Source organism: Topomyia yanbarensis, chromosome 3, assembly GCF_030247195.1.
Source record: "Topomyia yanbarensis strain Yona2022 chromosome 3, ASM3024719v1, whole genome shotgun sequence".
In the NCBI taxonomy this organism is placed as follows: domain Eukaryota; kingdom Metazoa; phylum Arthropoda; class Insecta; order Diptera; family Culicidae; genus Topomyia; species Topomyia yanbarensis.
In genome coordinates this window covers 298,681,406-298,696,525 of record NC_080672.1, presented here as the reverse complement: position 1 = coordinate 298,696,525, position 15,120 = coordinate 298,681,406, and the positions used below count along the sequence as shown (strand labels likewise).

Sequence of the window (15,120 nt, the reverse complement as noted above, 5' to 3'; positions counted from 1 at the left end):
AGCGATGGAGCAGCTGTGCCGCGCTAAAGACACACGGAAATTCTACGAGAAGTTGAACCGCTCGCGCAGGGGCCACGTACCACAGGCCGACATGTGCAGAGATACAAACGGGAATCTTCTCACGGACCAGTGTGAGGTGATCCAGAGGTGGCGGCAGCACTACGAAGAACACCTGAACGGCGATGCAGCAGACGACGAGGATGGCACGGTAACGCACCTGGGAGCACGCGCGGAAGACATTACACTACCGGCTCCGGATCTCCAAGAAATCCAGGAGGAGATCAGCCGGCTCAAAAATAATAAAGCCGCTGGGGTTGACCAAATACCAAGCGAGCTACTAAAATACGGTGGCGAGCCACTGGCTAAAGCGCTGCACTGGGTGATTACTAAGATTTGGGAGGAGGAGATTTTACCGGAGGAGTGGATGGGTGGTGTTTGTTCTATCTACAAAAAGGGCGACAAGCTGGATTGCTGTAATTACCGAGCAATCACCCTGCTGAACGCCGCCTACAAGGTACTCTCCCAAATACTATGCCGTCGACTATCACCAATTGCAAGAGAGTTCGTGGGGCAGTACCAGGCGGGTTTCATGAGCGAACGATCTACCACGGACCAGGTGTTCGCTCTTCGTCAAGTACTGCAGAAATGCCGCGAGTACAATGTGCCCACACATCATTTGTTCATCGACTTCAAAGCCGCATACGACACTATCGATCGAGATCAGCTATGGCAGATTATGCACGAGTACGGATTCCCGGACAAACTGACGCGATTAGTGAAGGCGACGATGGATCGGGTGATAGGCGTAGTACGTGTCTCAGGGACGCTCTCGAGTCCCTTCGAATCACGCAGAGGGTTACGGCAAGGTGATGGTCTCTCGTATCTGTTATTCAACATCGCGCTGGAAGGTGTAATAAGAAAAGCAGGGATCGACACGAGTGGTACGATTTTCACAAAGTCCGTTCAGCTACTTGGCTTCGCCGATGACGTTGATATTATTGCACGAAACTTTGAGAAGATGGAGGAAGCCTACATCAGACTGAAAAGAGAAGCCAAGCGCGTCGGACTTGCCATCAACACGTCGAAGACAAAGTACATGATAGGAAGAGGTTCACGAGAAGAGAATGAGAACCGCCCGCTTCGAGTTTGCATCGGTGGCGACGAAATCGAGGTGGTTGAAGAGTTCGTGTACTTGGGCTCACTGGTGACCGCCGACAATGATACCAGCAGAGAGATTCGTAGACGCATCGTGGCAGGAAATCGTGCTTACTTTGGCCTCCGCAAGACACTTCGGTCGAACAGAGTTCGCCGTCGTACGAAGTTGACCATCTACAAGACGCTGATTAGACCGGTAGTTCTCTACGGGCACGAGACCTGGACCATGCTCGTGGAGGACCAACGCGCACTTGGTGTCTTCGAACGGAAAGTGCTGCGTACCATCTACGGTGGAGTGCAGATGGAAGACGGCACATGGAGACGGCGAATGAACCATGAGTTGCATCAGCTGTTGGGGGAGCCGCCCATCTGTCATACCGCGAAAATCGGACGACTACGGTGGGCCGGGCACGTAGCCAGAATGTCGGACAATAGCCCGGTGAAAACGGTTCTCAATTGCAATCCGATCGGTACAAGAAGACGTGGCGCGCAGCGAGCACGATGGATCGACCAGGTGGAAGACGATTTGCGGACCCTTCGCAGACTGCGTGACTGGCGACGCGCGGCCATGGACCGAGTGGAATGGAGGAATCTTTTGTATACGGCACAGGCCACTTCGGCCTTAATCTGTTAATAAATAAATAAATCAAGCAAAGATGGATGATAGGCTATGTAAAGAGGGGCGCAGCAGTACTTCTCGCTGAGGCGACCGGGAACCCATCATCTACGTACCCTGTAGTCCTTCGCTGGTGATAAGGATGAGTGGGTGAGTTTGGGAAGACTACACGTGTAGTTATTACCTGACATTCCGGTACAACATTGGTCAACTAAATGATGTTACAAAGACAAGGACAAGGATCTCCTTTTGGCCCTCTCTTGTATATTGAATATTATTTCTAGTCTTGAGATAGCTGTATACTTTCTTTTCTTTTGTAAAAAAAAATATTTCAACCTCCTAGTTTTAAGATATCCAAAATGTAAAAACAAAAGAATTTGGCACCGCCAAGCTAACGCATTTGTGCCTATCAAATAAACGAAATGAATAAAAAAAGGACAATGATCTCTTTGTGGGGGCGCAATACGCACTCTTCAAACTAGAATGAGGGTTAAAAGACATGTTAGTTATGATATGTAACACCACCACGTAAATTAAACTGGAGCCAAGGAACAGACGACCCCCGGTTTACTTACTAACTTTATTTTTTCTGGTATTCGAGTAATCGAATCATTTACCTTGGAAAATCGAAGCCCCGTGTAATCGAGTTTGACCTGTATTGCAAAAGACACACCTTATTAAAAAGTTTATCTTAGAATTCTTACACAAATAGCTATAAACAACTGATATATACCGTTAACTCGTTACCAGTATGAATAATAAATGAAAACCAACTGAAAATACAAGTCACACCCTGAAAGTCTGAAAAATCGACTTGGGCCGAAATAGGTACATTTACATTTACCATAATATTTATCTTGACCATTTTATTTCCAATTTCTCCACGAATGAAGCGTAAATTCATAAAATAACGCAAAAAAAGTTTGATTCGATTATCCGGGGTGCGATTTTTTTGAAATCCCCGGATAAGTATCCCAAAACATGAATTGTAATCTTTAAACTTTAACTGGCTGAGTTAAAAAAATTTCTGACATACCCAAGGATTTCATTAATTTTCTGTATGCAAATACTCAGAGTTGAATTAAATTAAATTAGACTTGAGGTAGTTCTCGATTTTTTTATAACATGCCTCCCTATAGTGCAACGTTTCGAAGGGAAACCCTTCATCTTCAAGATAGAGCAGGGTTTGAACACAAATTCGTTATAGTTTTCTCATTGTGTTTCACTGCTGCAAACATTTTCTTTGCCAAGGAGCATTTTATATTGAATTTATTTCCGTGAGTGGCTCTGCTCTATCGTTAAATCGCCACGACAAGCATTTCTTTTGAAACTGGCTTCGTTAAGATCGGTTCATTAAATGCTGAGATAGTTGCATAGCATTAGTGTATAAACATACATACACACATACAGACATTGTACCAGTTTGTAGAGCTGAGAAAGTTTTCAAAGTTTGAGTGAATTATGTACATTTGTTTTGTAAGAAATGCAAAAAATAACCGATGGTACAATTCCTGCATAAGATACTAAACCTCTGGAATATAGTAATTTAACCACTTTTCTCTCTTCATTTTTTTTCAGACACAAACAAATGTTTCCCTAGCGGCCACCAGTTACGACAAGCAACGACTCTCCGCCGGCAGTTCACCCATACACCAACAGAATCGCATAACCATGCCTCGAACTAGTGGGATACACTGGCTGTGGCCATCGCTGGCTTTGCTAACCCTATCGTGGACTACGGTAGTGTCAACACCTGTCCAAACAACGTCACAAGCGGAGGTAAGTCGGACGAACAGTTAATTTTGCGTTTCGAGTTAAATTTGAATCGTCGCCATTGGTATAAGTGACCAACCTACCAACCAACCGGACAGTGCAGTGGAGTAATTGTAAAATATAAGTTAGGCCGAAGCAGGCGGTAACTCTAATTAAAATCAATTATTAGGTACATCTCCAAGCGTGAGCTATATTGCTATATTCACGCTGGTGTCGTGTGAGTTTCGGTCATGGGCTGATGCAGAGGAAATCGTAAATTGAAACTTAAATCTTTACCGCCAACTGTTTCAAAACTAATCTTGTTAGAAAGATTGACTAAAACAGTGATTGTCAATCTGGGGTCCGCGGATCACTAGGGGGCCGCGAAGTCATTGCAGGGGGTCCGCGAAGAAAAATATATTTTCCGAGGGGAGATTGGATTTTCAAGATTTGTTTCCTAACAAACTGAAAATAACATATTGATAGCATACAAAATCGATGTTTATCCGTGGGGGTCCGCAGCAACCCAGGGCAATTTCTAAGGGGTCCGTGGTACGAAAAAGGTTGAGAACCGCTGGACTAAAATATTCCATCGCTAAAAAACGGAGACGTGACGTCATAAGATATCGACAACTTTCAGCTACGATCAGCTGCATGCATTGAAGTACTATCTTCACGTATGATTGTGCAACTATATCAATAAGGTACCCGTCGACCTTGAAAATACCAAGGCATTAACCGGCTATTAACATAGTCCAGCAAAACCTGTCTTTCGCCGCATGTTTTTTTTAACGATTCTTTCCGTGATGAGCGGTAATTGCTCACGTGGCCACTTTTGCAGTGAGCTGAACCGGACGGAAGATCGACGAGATTCCATTCCAGACGATAGCACCTGAGTGGGAATCTGACTCATACCGTCTGGATGCAAGCAAGCATTTGCGATAATTTGACATTTCCTTCTAGCGCGAGGAACGTTTAACATAGCCGTCTGGTTTACTTCTCGCTAGACTTTGGCCAAGTCATCACAGATAATCGCTTGGAAAGGTTTCGTTACACTAGCCGGTGGACAATGATGACTGGGAGGTCAGTTATGAGTTAACAGTAATTAATTTCAATCAACTTCGTTCTCGGATCCCTTGGCCTATATAAGTATGAGAAAACAAGTATCTTACTATTGTTTGTCGGTAGTGAATTCAGAAATTTGTAGAATCTTCCCGCCCAAATTTTCATGATACTTGAGCTCATTTTGTAGAACTGGGTAAACTTGTTTGTGGCTCGCTGTTATTACGCAGCAATAATGAACGGGATTGATGATGGGATGAGGCTAACAATAATTTATAATAAATCAAAAACAAAGAATGCTGTACAGAGTACGAAGTTCGTGATGAGCCTCAAAGTGAATCGACGTCAGTTTATTAAGTGGAATGAGTGGATATAACATATTTGCTGAGCGGTGCTTAATGGGCAGTCTGCTCCGTACGAATTTTGCAATCCAATTAACCACTTATTGGTTGCTTCTAGAATCGTTCTAATACTCATCTTCTGAACATCGGAAAAGCTATTTAAAATTGTTTATTGAGTAATAATTAGCAAATTGGTCATGAGGCTATGTTTCATGGAATTATTTTTGGTTTTTGCCCTTCTCGCTGAAGAATAGCTTTGCAATCACTTCAATCGTTATTATACATTCGATCTTTATCGGTGTCATTTCATTCGCAAGAATTGATCGAAATATGCTTATCTATGTAAGGAAAGTAAAGTGCTAATGGAATTAATAAAAATAACAACGATTTTTTTAGGTGTTTTTTCGCTATGTGTTACGATTTCGTTGCTTCCTAGTTTGCTAAACATCATAGTCACATAATGTTACAAATTCACTGTATAGAAGAAGCCAACCACCTATGACTCATGCCCGACATACAGTCGACCGTCTCGAACCAACAATGTCATCGGACCGGTTAACCTGGGTTACAATACAAGTTTGCCCATGGCGAACATTGTTAATCCTAAGGTTATGAGTAGCAGGTCCTAGAAGTAGTGTGTTTTCGTCGTGTCCGTAAAAGGAACTATGTAGTCCAACACCCGTCATTTCTCATCCACAATATGTATGTTCGAAATTAAAGGAACACGTCTAGTCACGCAATCGTATTCAAATAATATTACAGTGGGGTTTTTTCGGTAGCAGGATTAAACGAAGGGGGGCTCTTATATTTTACATTACCCTATTCTCTTTCCGTTAACAATTCTTCTAACTTCTTGGCAACTCCACCCTACCACTAACCTTTCCTAGTACAGGTGAACCTAATTAATGGGTCTATTAGCTCCTAAAAATACTGTCTCATGTGAAACCAATTTTCCAACGTCACTGCAAACAGTGCGATGACCTAGCATTCCACGAAAAAAAAACTGGGAGGTCGTCGTTCCAAGGAAACCTAAAAGAAAATCGATACCAAGAACAAGACTGCAAATAAAAAAAATCTCGCACCTCGATGGGTTGTGAACTTTGCTTCTGTGTAGAATTGAAGGTTGGCTTCCCTTACCCTTAGCCTCGGGGGAAAGGTTCTGTTGCCATTTAACCATCCGCTCGCTAGCTTGAAATGTGCCATTTGTGATCGAATTCCGAAGATACGAGAAGACTATAATAACCAACAGTCCGAGAACTGAGCGCCACCTGTTTGAATTCAGAGCTGCAGACTTGCCGTCCGTTAAATTCCAGACATAGCTTCTTTCGTTGTAACTACGAGAAAAGTTGTCCACTCGTTCCGGAGCAGTATTTTTAGCGAAGCTAAATGTCACAATTACCTACACCACCACAATTGTGCTTCCGGTGTTTGGGGAGAAAATAGCGAACCCTGCCGCCCGGTTTCGTTAATAGCTGAGTGGTGGACTATGTTCGGTGCATTTTTTCATAGGGCAACTCTGGTGGCTTTCGGTTCGTTCGTGCTAACGAATGACATTTTCACTCATACCTATTTTTTGCAAGCGGAACTACAACTTCAAGCGGAAGTTGACCTTCAGCTTAGTGTGTAGTAATAATCGAAAAATAGCAGTAAGTAATTAGTTTCTTACTAGTCTATATAATTCACAGAGTTTTGCGAAAAATGGAAATCTTGAAATTTGGAATAATTGAAAAGTATTAAATTTAAACCCTATGCGTTGCCTTTGAGCTAACTGGGTTTGTAATCCAACGTGATGTCAGGTGATGATGGACAAATTATTGAATGGAAACAGCGTAATATTTGCTACTGTTCCGTTTTTAGTTAATTTACTTCTCGCCCTACCACCCCGGCGATGGTTGATAATATCAGTCAATCATATGGCGTTATTCGTACCGAAAAAGTCTATCGCGGATATGGTCAATTTGAATTCTATACCCAAAAAAAACTAATGCATCAATTTTGCATGGTCACCAAATTTAGTTATTGTTGTAAATATTTTCTTTATTTTGAAAATATTCGAACAGATTAGAAGAGTTATAATTTCTCAAATTGCTACTATTTGATGATAAGAAAATTTTATTACGAAGGAAAATGAAAAACCGAATGCAGCAATAATAATATAATGAATTAGTAAAAAATATAATTTTTTTCAATGGAAAATCGCACGTGCTTAGTAGTTGCCAAGCTGCCACACGGAAGTGTACTGGAGTGTCGGGCTCGACCAGGACTAAACTACCTAACAGGTAATACCGACTAAACTCCATTGTGCTCCGCCATCTTTCTCCCAGGAACTACCTCCCGGCATTACTTCTGGGGGATGGCAGTACTTAATGTACTCACTCACTCTCGCTCACGTATGCACACATCCAGTATGAGGCTTACTTGGGTGCTTGCTCTGCCACACCCTGATGCTCGTTCTGACACTCCATGTGAGGCTTACTTGTGTGCTCACCTCTAGCATACCATGTGAGGCTGACTTGGACGCTCACCTTACACTCCTCTGCCACTCCACGAGGTATCAATAGCGATAGGTACCAACATTCAACGCTACGACCCTCCCATCTCGGCATGGGCAGTCCATACATACGTCTATTCACTCACTCTTCTGCCTTGCTTCGGTTGGACTACCGCGGTTGCCACCCGCTGCGCCACACTTGCCTTAGCATGAGCAGACCATTTGCTCACTTCTCCGCGCTCAGCGCTTTCCGCTCTAACTAACCAATCACAAGTTAGTCATGCTTGTTGTCTGCTGCTCGGCGCGCCAGATTCTCTGCAACCTACAGGCGGATCTGAGTGGATGCAGTCGAGACTGTGTTCTACTTCTCCACCGCTTGACACATCATCTGGATGATGGTATCAGGGGTTGTGCCCCGGCCGCAGACGTCTAGCATTGCTCTTCTTTCGACGTCGAAGCGAGGACATACGAACAGTCGTCAACACCTGGGCAGCCACGGCAGACTGGGGCCTCCGCGTGCTCAAACCTGTGGAGGTACTGCCAAAGCCATGGCTTGACAGGAATTGTGTCAAATGGAAGTGAACTTCCTCATGCGGGTCTACCTACCCAGCTCGATATGCTAGGTAACAGCCGGTGGGTCCACCTACCTTTCGAGGAGTCATCCCACTCGCGCTGCCATCTGGCGAGCGAAGTCACCCCAGTACGCTCGCGCACTCCTCTAGTGCCACGCAGCTCAAAACACTCCTCGTCTTCCCGGATGACCAGCTCGATTGGCATCATGCTCGCTATCACGCAGGATGCATCGTGTGATACCGTGCGGTAGACAGATATCACTCTGAGACACATCAAGCGGTAGGTGCTCTCCAGTTTCCGAAGGTAACTGGTTACCCCCAGTGATTTCGTCCAGAACGGGTCGTCGTACCTAAGGATAGCTAGGGCAACGTCTGCCAGTAGCCTACGTCTACAGCCGTCGAAGCCCTCTTGCATGCATAGTCGACATGGCTGCCGAAGGTCAGCTTGTCATCTATGATGACCCCAAGAATTATCAGACTCCGCTTTGAAGTGATCACGACTTCTCCCACTTGAATAACTGCATGTTGTGCCGACTTGCGGTTGTTGACGATAACCACCTCCGTCTTATGTTGAGCGAGCTCCAGGCATCTTGCACTCACCCATTCCGCCACAGTGCTGATCGCGTGACTCCCCATAGACCTCCAAAATTGCATCATTGGGGAAGCCTAAGATCTTCAAACCAGGAGGGAACTTTTGTCTCAAAACCCCGTCATACATAAGGTTCCATAATACCGGGCCCAGAATCGAGCCTTGCGGGACTCCTGCGATAATAGGAACGCTTCTCTGACCGGCATCGGTCTCGTATAGTAGTACACAGTTCTGGAAGATGCTTTCCAAGATCCGGAAACAAACCCACCGGCAAGCTATACCGGCGTAACGAGAGCGTGATGGTATCCCAGCTATCGCTGTTGAATGCGTTCTTCAAATCAAGTGTCACTAACGCACAGTATCGAATACCTTGCCTTTTCCCTTGGATCGCTATCTCGGCGGTCTTTACTACTGAGTTGATAGCGTCCACCGTGGACTTACCCTTTCGAAAACCAAACTGATTGCTTGACAGGCCATCCGTACCTTCTGAGTACGGGGTTAGCCTATTGAGGATGATCCTCTCAAGCAGTTTGCCCGTCGTGTCGATCAGGCAAATTGGTCTGTACGCCGATGGGTCGCCCGGCGGCATCCCGGTGTTCGGTAACAGTACCAACTTTTGCCTTTTCCATCTATCGGGAAAACGGCACTCGTCAGGCAACTCTGCATAGCTAGCCTGAACATGTTCGGGTTCGCTATGTTTGCTTCCTTGAGAGCGCTGTTTGGAACTTCATCAGGCCCTGAAGCTTTGTTCGTTGCTAGAGAATTAGCCACTGCGAGTAACTCTTCATTCGTCACCGGAGCCACCATTTCGGCCACACCCACAATGCCTTCCGGCGCAGGAGGCCAGTGACTTGTGGCTCGAGACGGGAAGAGTACTTCGATAATCCTCGCCAACCGGTCCGGTGACCGTTCGGGGGATGACGAGCCCCCTTTGGTCTTAGTCATCACGATCCTGTAGGCGTCACCCACAGATACGCGTTGGCACTCTCGCACAGGTTGTCCAAACAAGCTCTTTTTATTCAAATCGTTTATTTGATAAGGCACGTTGCGTTAGCTTAAAGGTGCCAATTTTGTTTTGTTTTACATTTTAAATTGCTTAAAACTAGGGGATTACATATTGATTTTTTTAAAATGATACTAATGCGATTTTATAGCTATCTTATATATCTACACAAGGGGATAATATTATTTTCGTAAGATTAGGGGGGTCATTTAGTTTTTGTGGCAATATGGTTTGACATTTTTATCAGTGAGATTATTGGAGCAAATAATGTTTAATTAAGGGGGACAATTTTTTTACGACTAACTTAAAACTAGGAATAACTAGAGGGCACGATTGAATTTTGTAAAGATTCGTAATTATAGTTATTTTTGTGGGTAGTAGAGTTGGGCAATTTCAACGAGATTATATAATATAATAGTTAAAACTAGAAGAGACAAGAAGAGCTAAATGCTTCGTGATGATATTGGGGGGGGGGGGGGTAGGGTTGTTACTTCTGGGTATAAGAGTCAGGGGAGGGAGGGTAGACAAAGATGGCAGGGAGAGAAAATTATTTCAGTTTCAGGCATCGTGAGATCAACGGATGGATTACAAACTCGGGTGGCCTTAATCAGGGGAATCATGTACTGGGACGCCGGGTGGTCCTCCTCAAGATGGCAGGGGTTTTTCCAGGTGATTTCGTAGTACGGCTCAGATGTGGATCGGCTACATTTCGAGTTAAGCGTGTTATGTTCGTGCCGTAGGTCCCGTGTTTGTTGGCTCATTCGATACAGATGCTTTGATACAGGTGGAAGAGCGTTCTGAGAATGATAAGGAAAATAACAAGGGGCAGTTAGACTTGTATATTGATGGTTTTCACAAAGGTGTATATAAGGGACATATAGAGAACATCGCGGCTTGCCAGCACATCTCGAACCGGGACGTTGGTTGGTCTTCCTCGGGCCCGCAGGGTATCCATTAGCCGAGACCTAGCGGAACTGTACTCGGTGCACGCCCAGACAATGTGCTCGATGTCGTGATAGCCGTCGCCACAAGCGCAGATACCACTATCCACGAGCCCAATACGCCGGAGATGTGCATCCAGCGTGTAATGGTTTGCCATGAGTCGGGACATCACACGAATGAAGTCACGACCCACATCCATCCCCTTGAACCAAGGTTTCGTCGATACCTTAGGGATTATCGAATGTAGCCACCTTCCCAGCTCTCCGCTGCTCCACGAAGTTTGCCAACTTTCGAGGGTTCTCTGATGAGTAATACTGAAAAATTCGCTGAAGCAAATTGGTCTTTCGTAAACGTCTCCTTCTAAGGCACCCACCTTAGCTAAGGAGTCTGCCTTCTCATTGCCCGGAATGGAGCAATGAGAAGGGACCCATACCAAGGTAATCTGGAAAGAGTTGTCAGATAAAGCACTCAGTAGCTCCCGTATTTTCCCCAAAAAATACGAGGAGTGCTTTCCATGTTTCATCGAGCGAATAGCGTCAATGGAACTGTAATGGCCTGCGGGTAATGTTTCAATGACTCCAAGGGTATACTGAATGGCAGCTAGTTCTGCGGCGTAAACTGAAGCAGGGTCACTGAGTTTGTAGGAGGCGGTGAACTTTTGATTGAAAATACCGAAGCCAGTGGATCCTTCGAGGTTTGATCCGTCAGTATAAAACATCTTAGAACAGTCGACTTCTCGGAATTTATTATAAAAAATGTTTGGAACCACTTGTGGGCGTATGTGGTCCGGAATTCCGCTAATCTCGTTTTTCATGGATGTGTCGAAGAAAACAGTAGATTCAGAAGTATTTATGAAATGCACACGGTTGGGATTGTAAGAAGAAGGGTTAATATTCTGCGCCATGTAGTCAAAGTACAGGGACATGAAACGGGTCTGAGAATTGAGCTCAACAAGCCTTTCGAAATTTTCAATCACGACCGGGTTCAAGATATCGCATCGAATGAGCAATCGATATGAGAGTTCCCAAAATCGATTTTTCAACGGGAGAACGCCCGACAGCACTTGGAGACTCATCGTATGGGTCGACTGCATGCACCCTAAGGCGATACGCAAACAACGATACTGAATTCTTTCGAGTTTGATGAAATGTACGTTCGCGGCGGAGCGAAAGCAGAAGCATCCGTATTCCATTACCGACAGTATCGTTGTTTGATACAACCTAATTAGGTCTCCTGGGTGGGCATCCCACCATGTTCCGGTTATTGTACGAAGAAAGTTGATCCTTTGTTGGCATTTCTGTTTCAGATGCCGAATATGGCATCCCCAAGTACCTTTCGAGTCGAACCGGACCCCTAGATATTTTACTGTGAAGACCTGAGCGATAGTTTGACCCATTAATAGAAGCTGTAGTTGTGCTGGTTCACGCTTCCTTGAAAATACAACTAGCTCAGTTTTCTCCGTGGAGAATTCGATACCCAGCTTAATAGCCCAAGCAGACAAATTGTCCAGGGTATTCTGTAATGGTCCTTGTAGATCGACAGCTTTGTGTCCCGTAACAGACACCACGCCATCGTCTGCAAGTTGCCTTAACGTGCAGGAATTGTCAAGACATTCATCAATGTCGTTGACATAGAAATTGTATAAAAGGGGGCTTAGACATAAGCCCTGGGGAAGGCCCATGTAGCTAAATCGTGATGTCGATAAGTCACCATGCGAAAAATGCATGTGCTTTTCCAACAACAAGTTTAGTAAAAAGTTGTTTAAAGTCGCTGAAAGACCATGCTGGTGCAGCTTCTCTGAAAGAATGTTGATCGAAACTGAATCAAAAGCCCCCTTAATATCTAGGAACACTGATGCCATCTGCTCTTTGCTAGCATAGGCCATTTGAATTTCAGTTGAGAGCAACGCAAGACAATCGTTCGTCCCTTTGCCTTTGCGAAAGCCAAATTGTGTATCTGACAGTAAGCCATTTGCTTCGACCCAATTGTCGAGGCGAAACAAGATCATTTTCTCGAACAACTTCCGGATACAGGATAGCATTGCGATCGGACGGTACGAATTGTGGTCGGAGGCTGGTTTTCCTGGTTTTTGGATGGCGATGACCTTCACTTGTCTCCAATCGAGTGGGACAATGTTAGCCTCGAGAAACTTATTAAATAAGTTCAACAAGCGTCTCTTGGCAGAGTCAGGCAGATTCTTCAACAAGTTGAATTTGATTCTGTCTGGCCCCGGAGCTTTATTGTTACACGACAAGAGAGCAAGTGAGAACTCCACCATCGAAAAAGGTGTTTCGTTCGCGCTATCGTGAGGAGACGCGGCGCGGTAAATCTTCTGTGCTGGGGCGGAATCCGGACAAACCTTCTTGGCGAAATCAAATATCCAACGGTTTGAATATTCCACGCTCTCATTAGTACTGTTTCGGTTTCGCAAACGCCGGGCCGTGCCCCAAAGAGTGCTCATCGATGTTTCTCTCGTTAATCCGTCAACGAACCGGCGCCAGTAACTACGTTTCTTGGCTTTCATCAAACTCTTCATTCGCGTTTCTAACGTCGCATATTGTCGATAGCTAGCGGGTAACCCGTCGTCCCGGAAGGTCTTATACGCGGCGGCCTTCTCCGCGTACACGTCTGAGCACTCTTTGTCCCACGGATTAGGAGAGCGTTTTTGTATGTTCGCGCCGGGTACTGGCTTAGTCTGAGCTTGATTCGCGCTGTCGAGAATCAAGCCAGCCAAAAAGCTGTACTCTTCCTCCGGAGGAAGTTCTTGGGTAGATTCGATGTTGTCGGATATCGCGGCAGCATAGCTCTTCCAATCGATATTTCGTGTGAGGTCATACGAAATATTGATTGATTTCAATGGCCTTGAACCGTTATTGATTGAGACTACAATCGGCAGATGGTCGCTGCCGTGGGGATCAGGAATTACCTTCCACGTGCAATTTAACCGCAGCGATGTTGAGCAAAGGGACAAGTCTAAGGCGCTCGGGCGCGCTGGAGGAGCAGGAATCCGTGTCATTTCACCCGTGTTTAAAATTGTCAAATTGAAGTTATCGCAAAGATCCTGAATTAAGGAAGACCGGTTATCATCATAGAGGCAACCCCATGCTGTACCGTGAGAGTTAAAGTCTCCTAAAACTAGTCGCGGTGCTGGCAGGGATTCTAAGATGTCTTGTAGCCGTCGGTGCCCAACCGCGGTGTTGGGGGGAATATATATGGAAGCAATGCAAAGGCTTTTGCCTTTGGTTGTTACTTGACAAGCGACAACTTCAATACCTGTTATCGAGGGAAGGTTAATTCTGTAGAAGGAATAGCACTTTTTGATCCCCAAAAGCACTCCTCCATAGGGGGTGTCTCGATCCAGGCGAATAATATTAAAGTCGTGGAAGTTGAGATCTATGTCGGAAGTTAACCAAGTTTCACATAATGCAAATGCATCGCAGCTCAAATTATTTATTAAAATTTTGAAGGAATCGATTTTCGGAATGATACTTCTGCAATTCCACTGTAGAACAGTGATCAAATCCGTGACCTCGTTCGATGAGTTAGCCATCGAAGGATACAATCGCTGAGAGGAGGGGCCATTTAGCAGTCAACTGCTTCAAAAATGTTCTCACTGTAGGGAGAAAAGCTAACATAAGACTTTTAATAGGATCAGTAATATTGAAAGTTTTTATTATCCAGTCCACTATGTCCGAGAGTTTTATAATTCCAGTGCTGTGATTACTCTCGAACTGAAACAAAGGAACACTTGGGATTTTTGATGTTCCTGGAAGTGCTGGGAACTCCTTCTCTGAGCTTAATCCTCCGAGACCAGGAGCTAATTGCTTCGGTTTGGTTGCAACACTTCCAATAGATGTGACTTTCGGAGCCCCCTCAAGGGACACCTTCTGGCCTTTACAAGGAACTTTACGAGAGGAAATGTTCCTCCTCTTTCTATAAATTCTAGGCACCCTAGTAGATGTTCCCTCTTGTGGGTTACCAGCCTCGCCCTCGTCAGGAGGCAAGTGAGTATAGATGTTTGCTGAGGATGGTGGCGTAGCATTCTTCAACATTTCTGCGAAAGAATGTTTGGATCGTCCCGCAAGGGAACGTTTCAGTTTATCCCCGCGTAGTTTGTACGCGGGACATGCCGAGATATCATGCAGACTCTCCGCACAGTAAGGACACTTTTCGGCTTGCTTACTGCACGAATCATCTAGATGATTCTCCCCGCATTTTCCACAGCGGGCCTTGTTGCTACAATGGGTGGCTGTGTGACCCAGTTGTTTACACTTTGTGCAATTCATGACCCGCGGCACAAACAGACGCACAGGCAGACGAACCTTGTGCAAGAGGACGAAATTTGGCAAAGCGGTACCAGTGAAGGTCACCCGATAAGAGTTTGATTGGGGGTACGTTTTTGAACCATCCCCCGCAACTACTACTGAGTGCAAACGTTTGCACTCAAGTATTTTAACTAGCTGAAGTAAGCGGTCTCTGAATCGGCCAACCCCGTACTTCAGCAGATCCTCGCACGTCAAACTCTCATCGGTTACGACGCCTTCGGATTGTACTCTTACAGCCGGAATATACACGTTATAATCCCGCGTAAAGTGCT

General features: G+C 45.2%; 1 protein-coding gene across 8 annotated transcripts in view; it reads left to right on the top strand.

Moving 5' to 3' along the window:
* The window catches only part of LOC131693610 (matrix metalloproteinase-14), a 141,188-nt gene that overhangs the window by 32,570 nt on the left and 93,498 nt on the right, over positions 1-15,120 (top strand). For all 8 annotated transcript variants that reach the window (XR_009306293.1, XR_009306291.1, XR_009306294.1 and 5 more), the window contains one exon: positions 3,350-3,550. Coding sequence is in view for 4 of the 8 variants with exons in the window: in XM_058981545.1 (XP_058837528.1) it covers positions 3,443-3,550 (108 nt within the window). In the remaining 4 variants the exon portion in view is untranslated. The remainder of the gene's footprint in view (positions 1-3,349; positions 3,551-15,120) is intronic.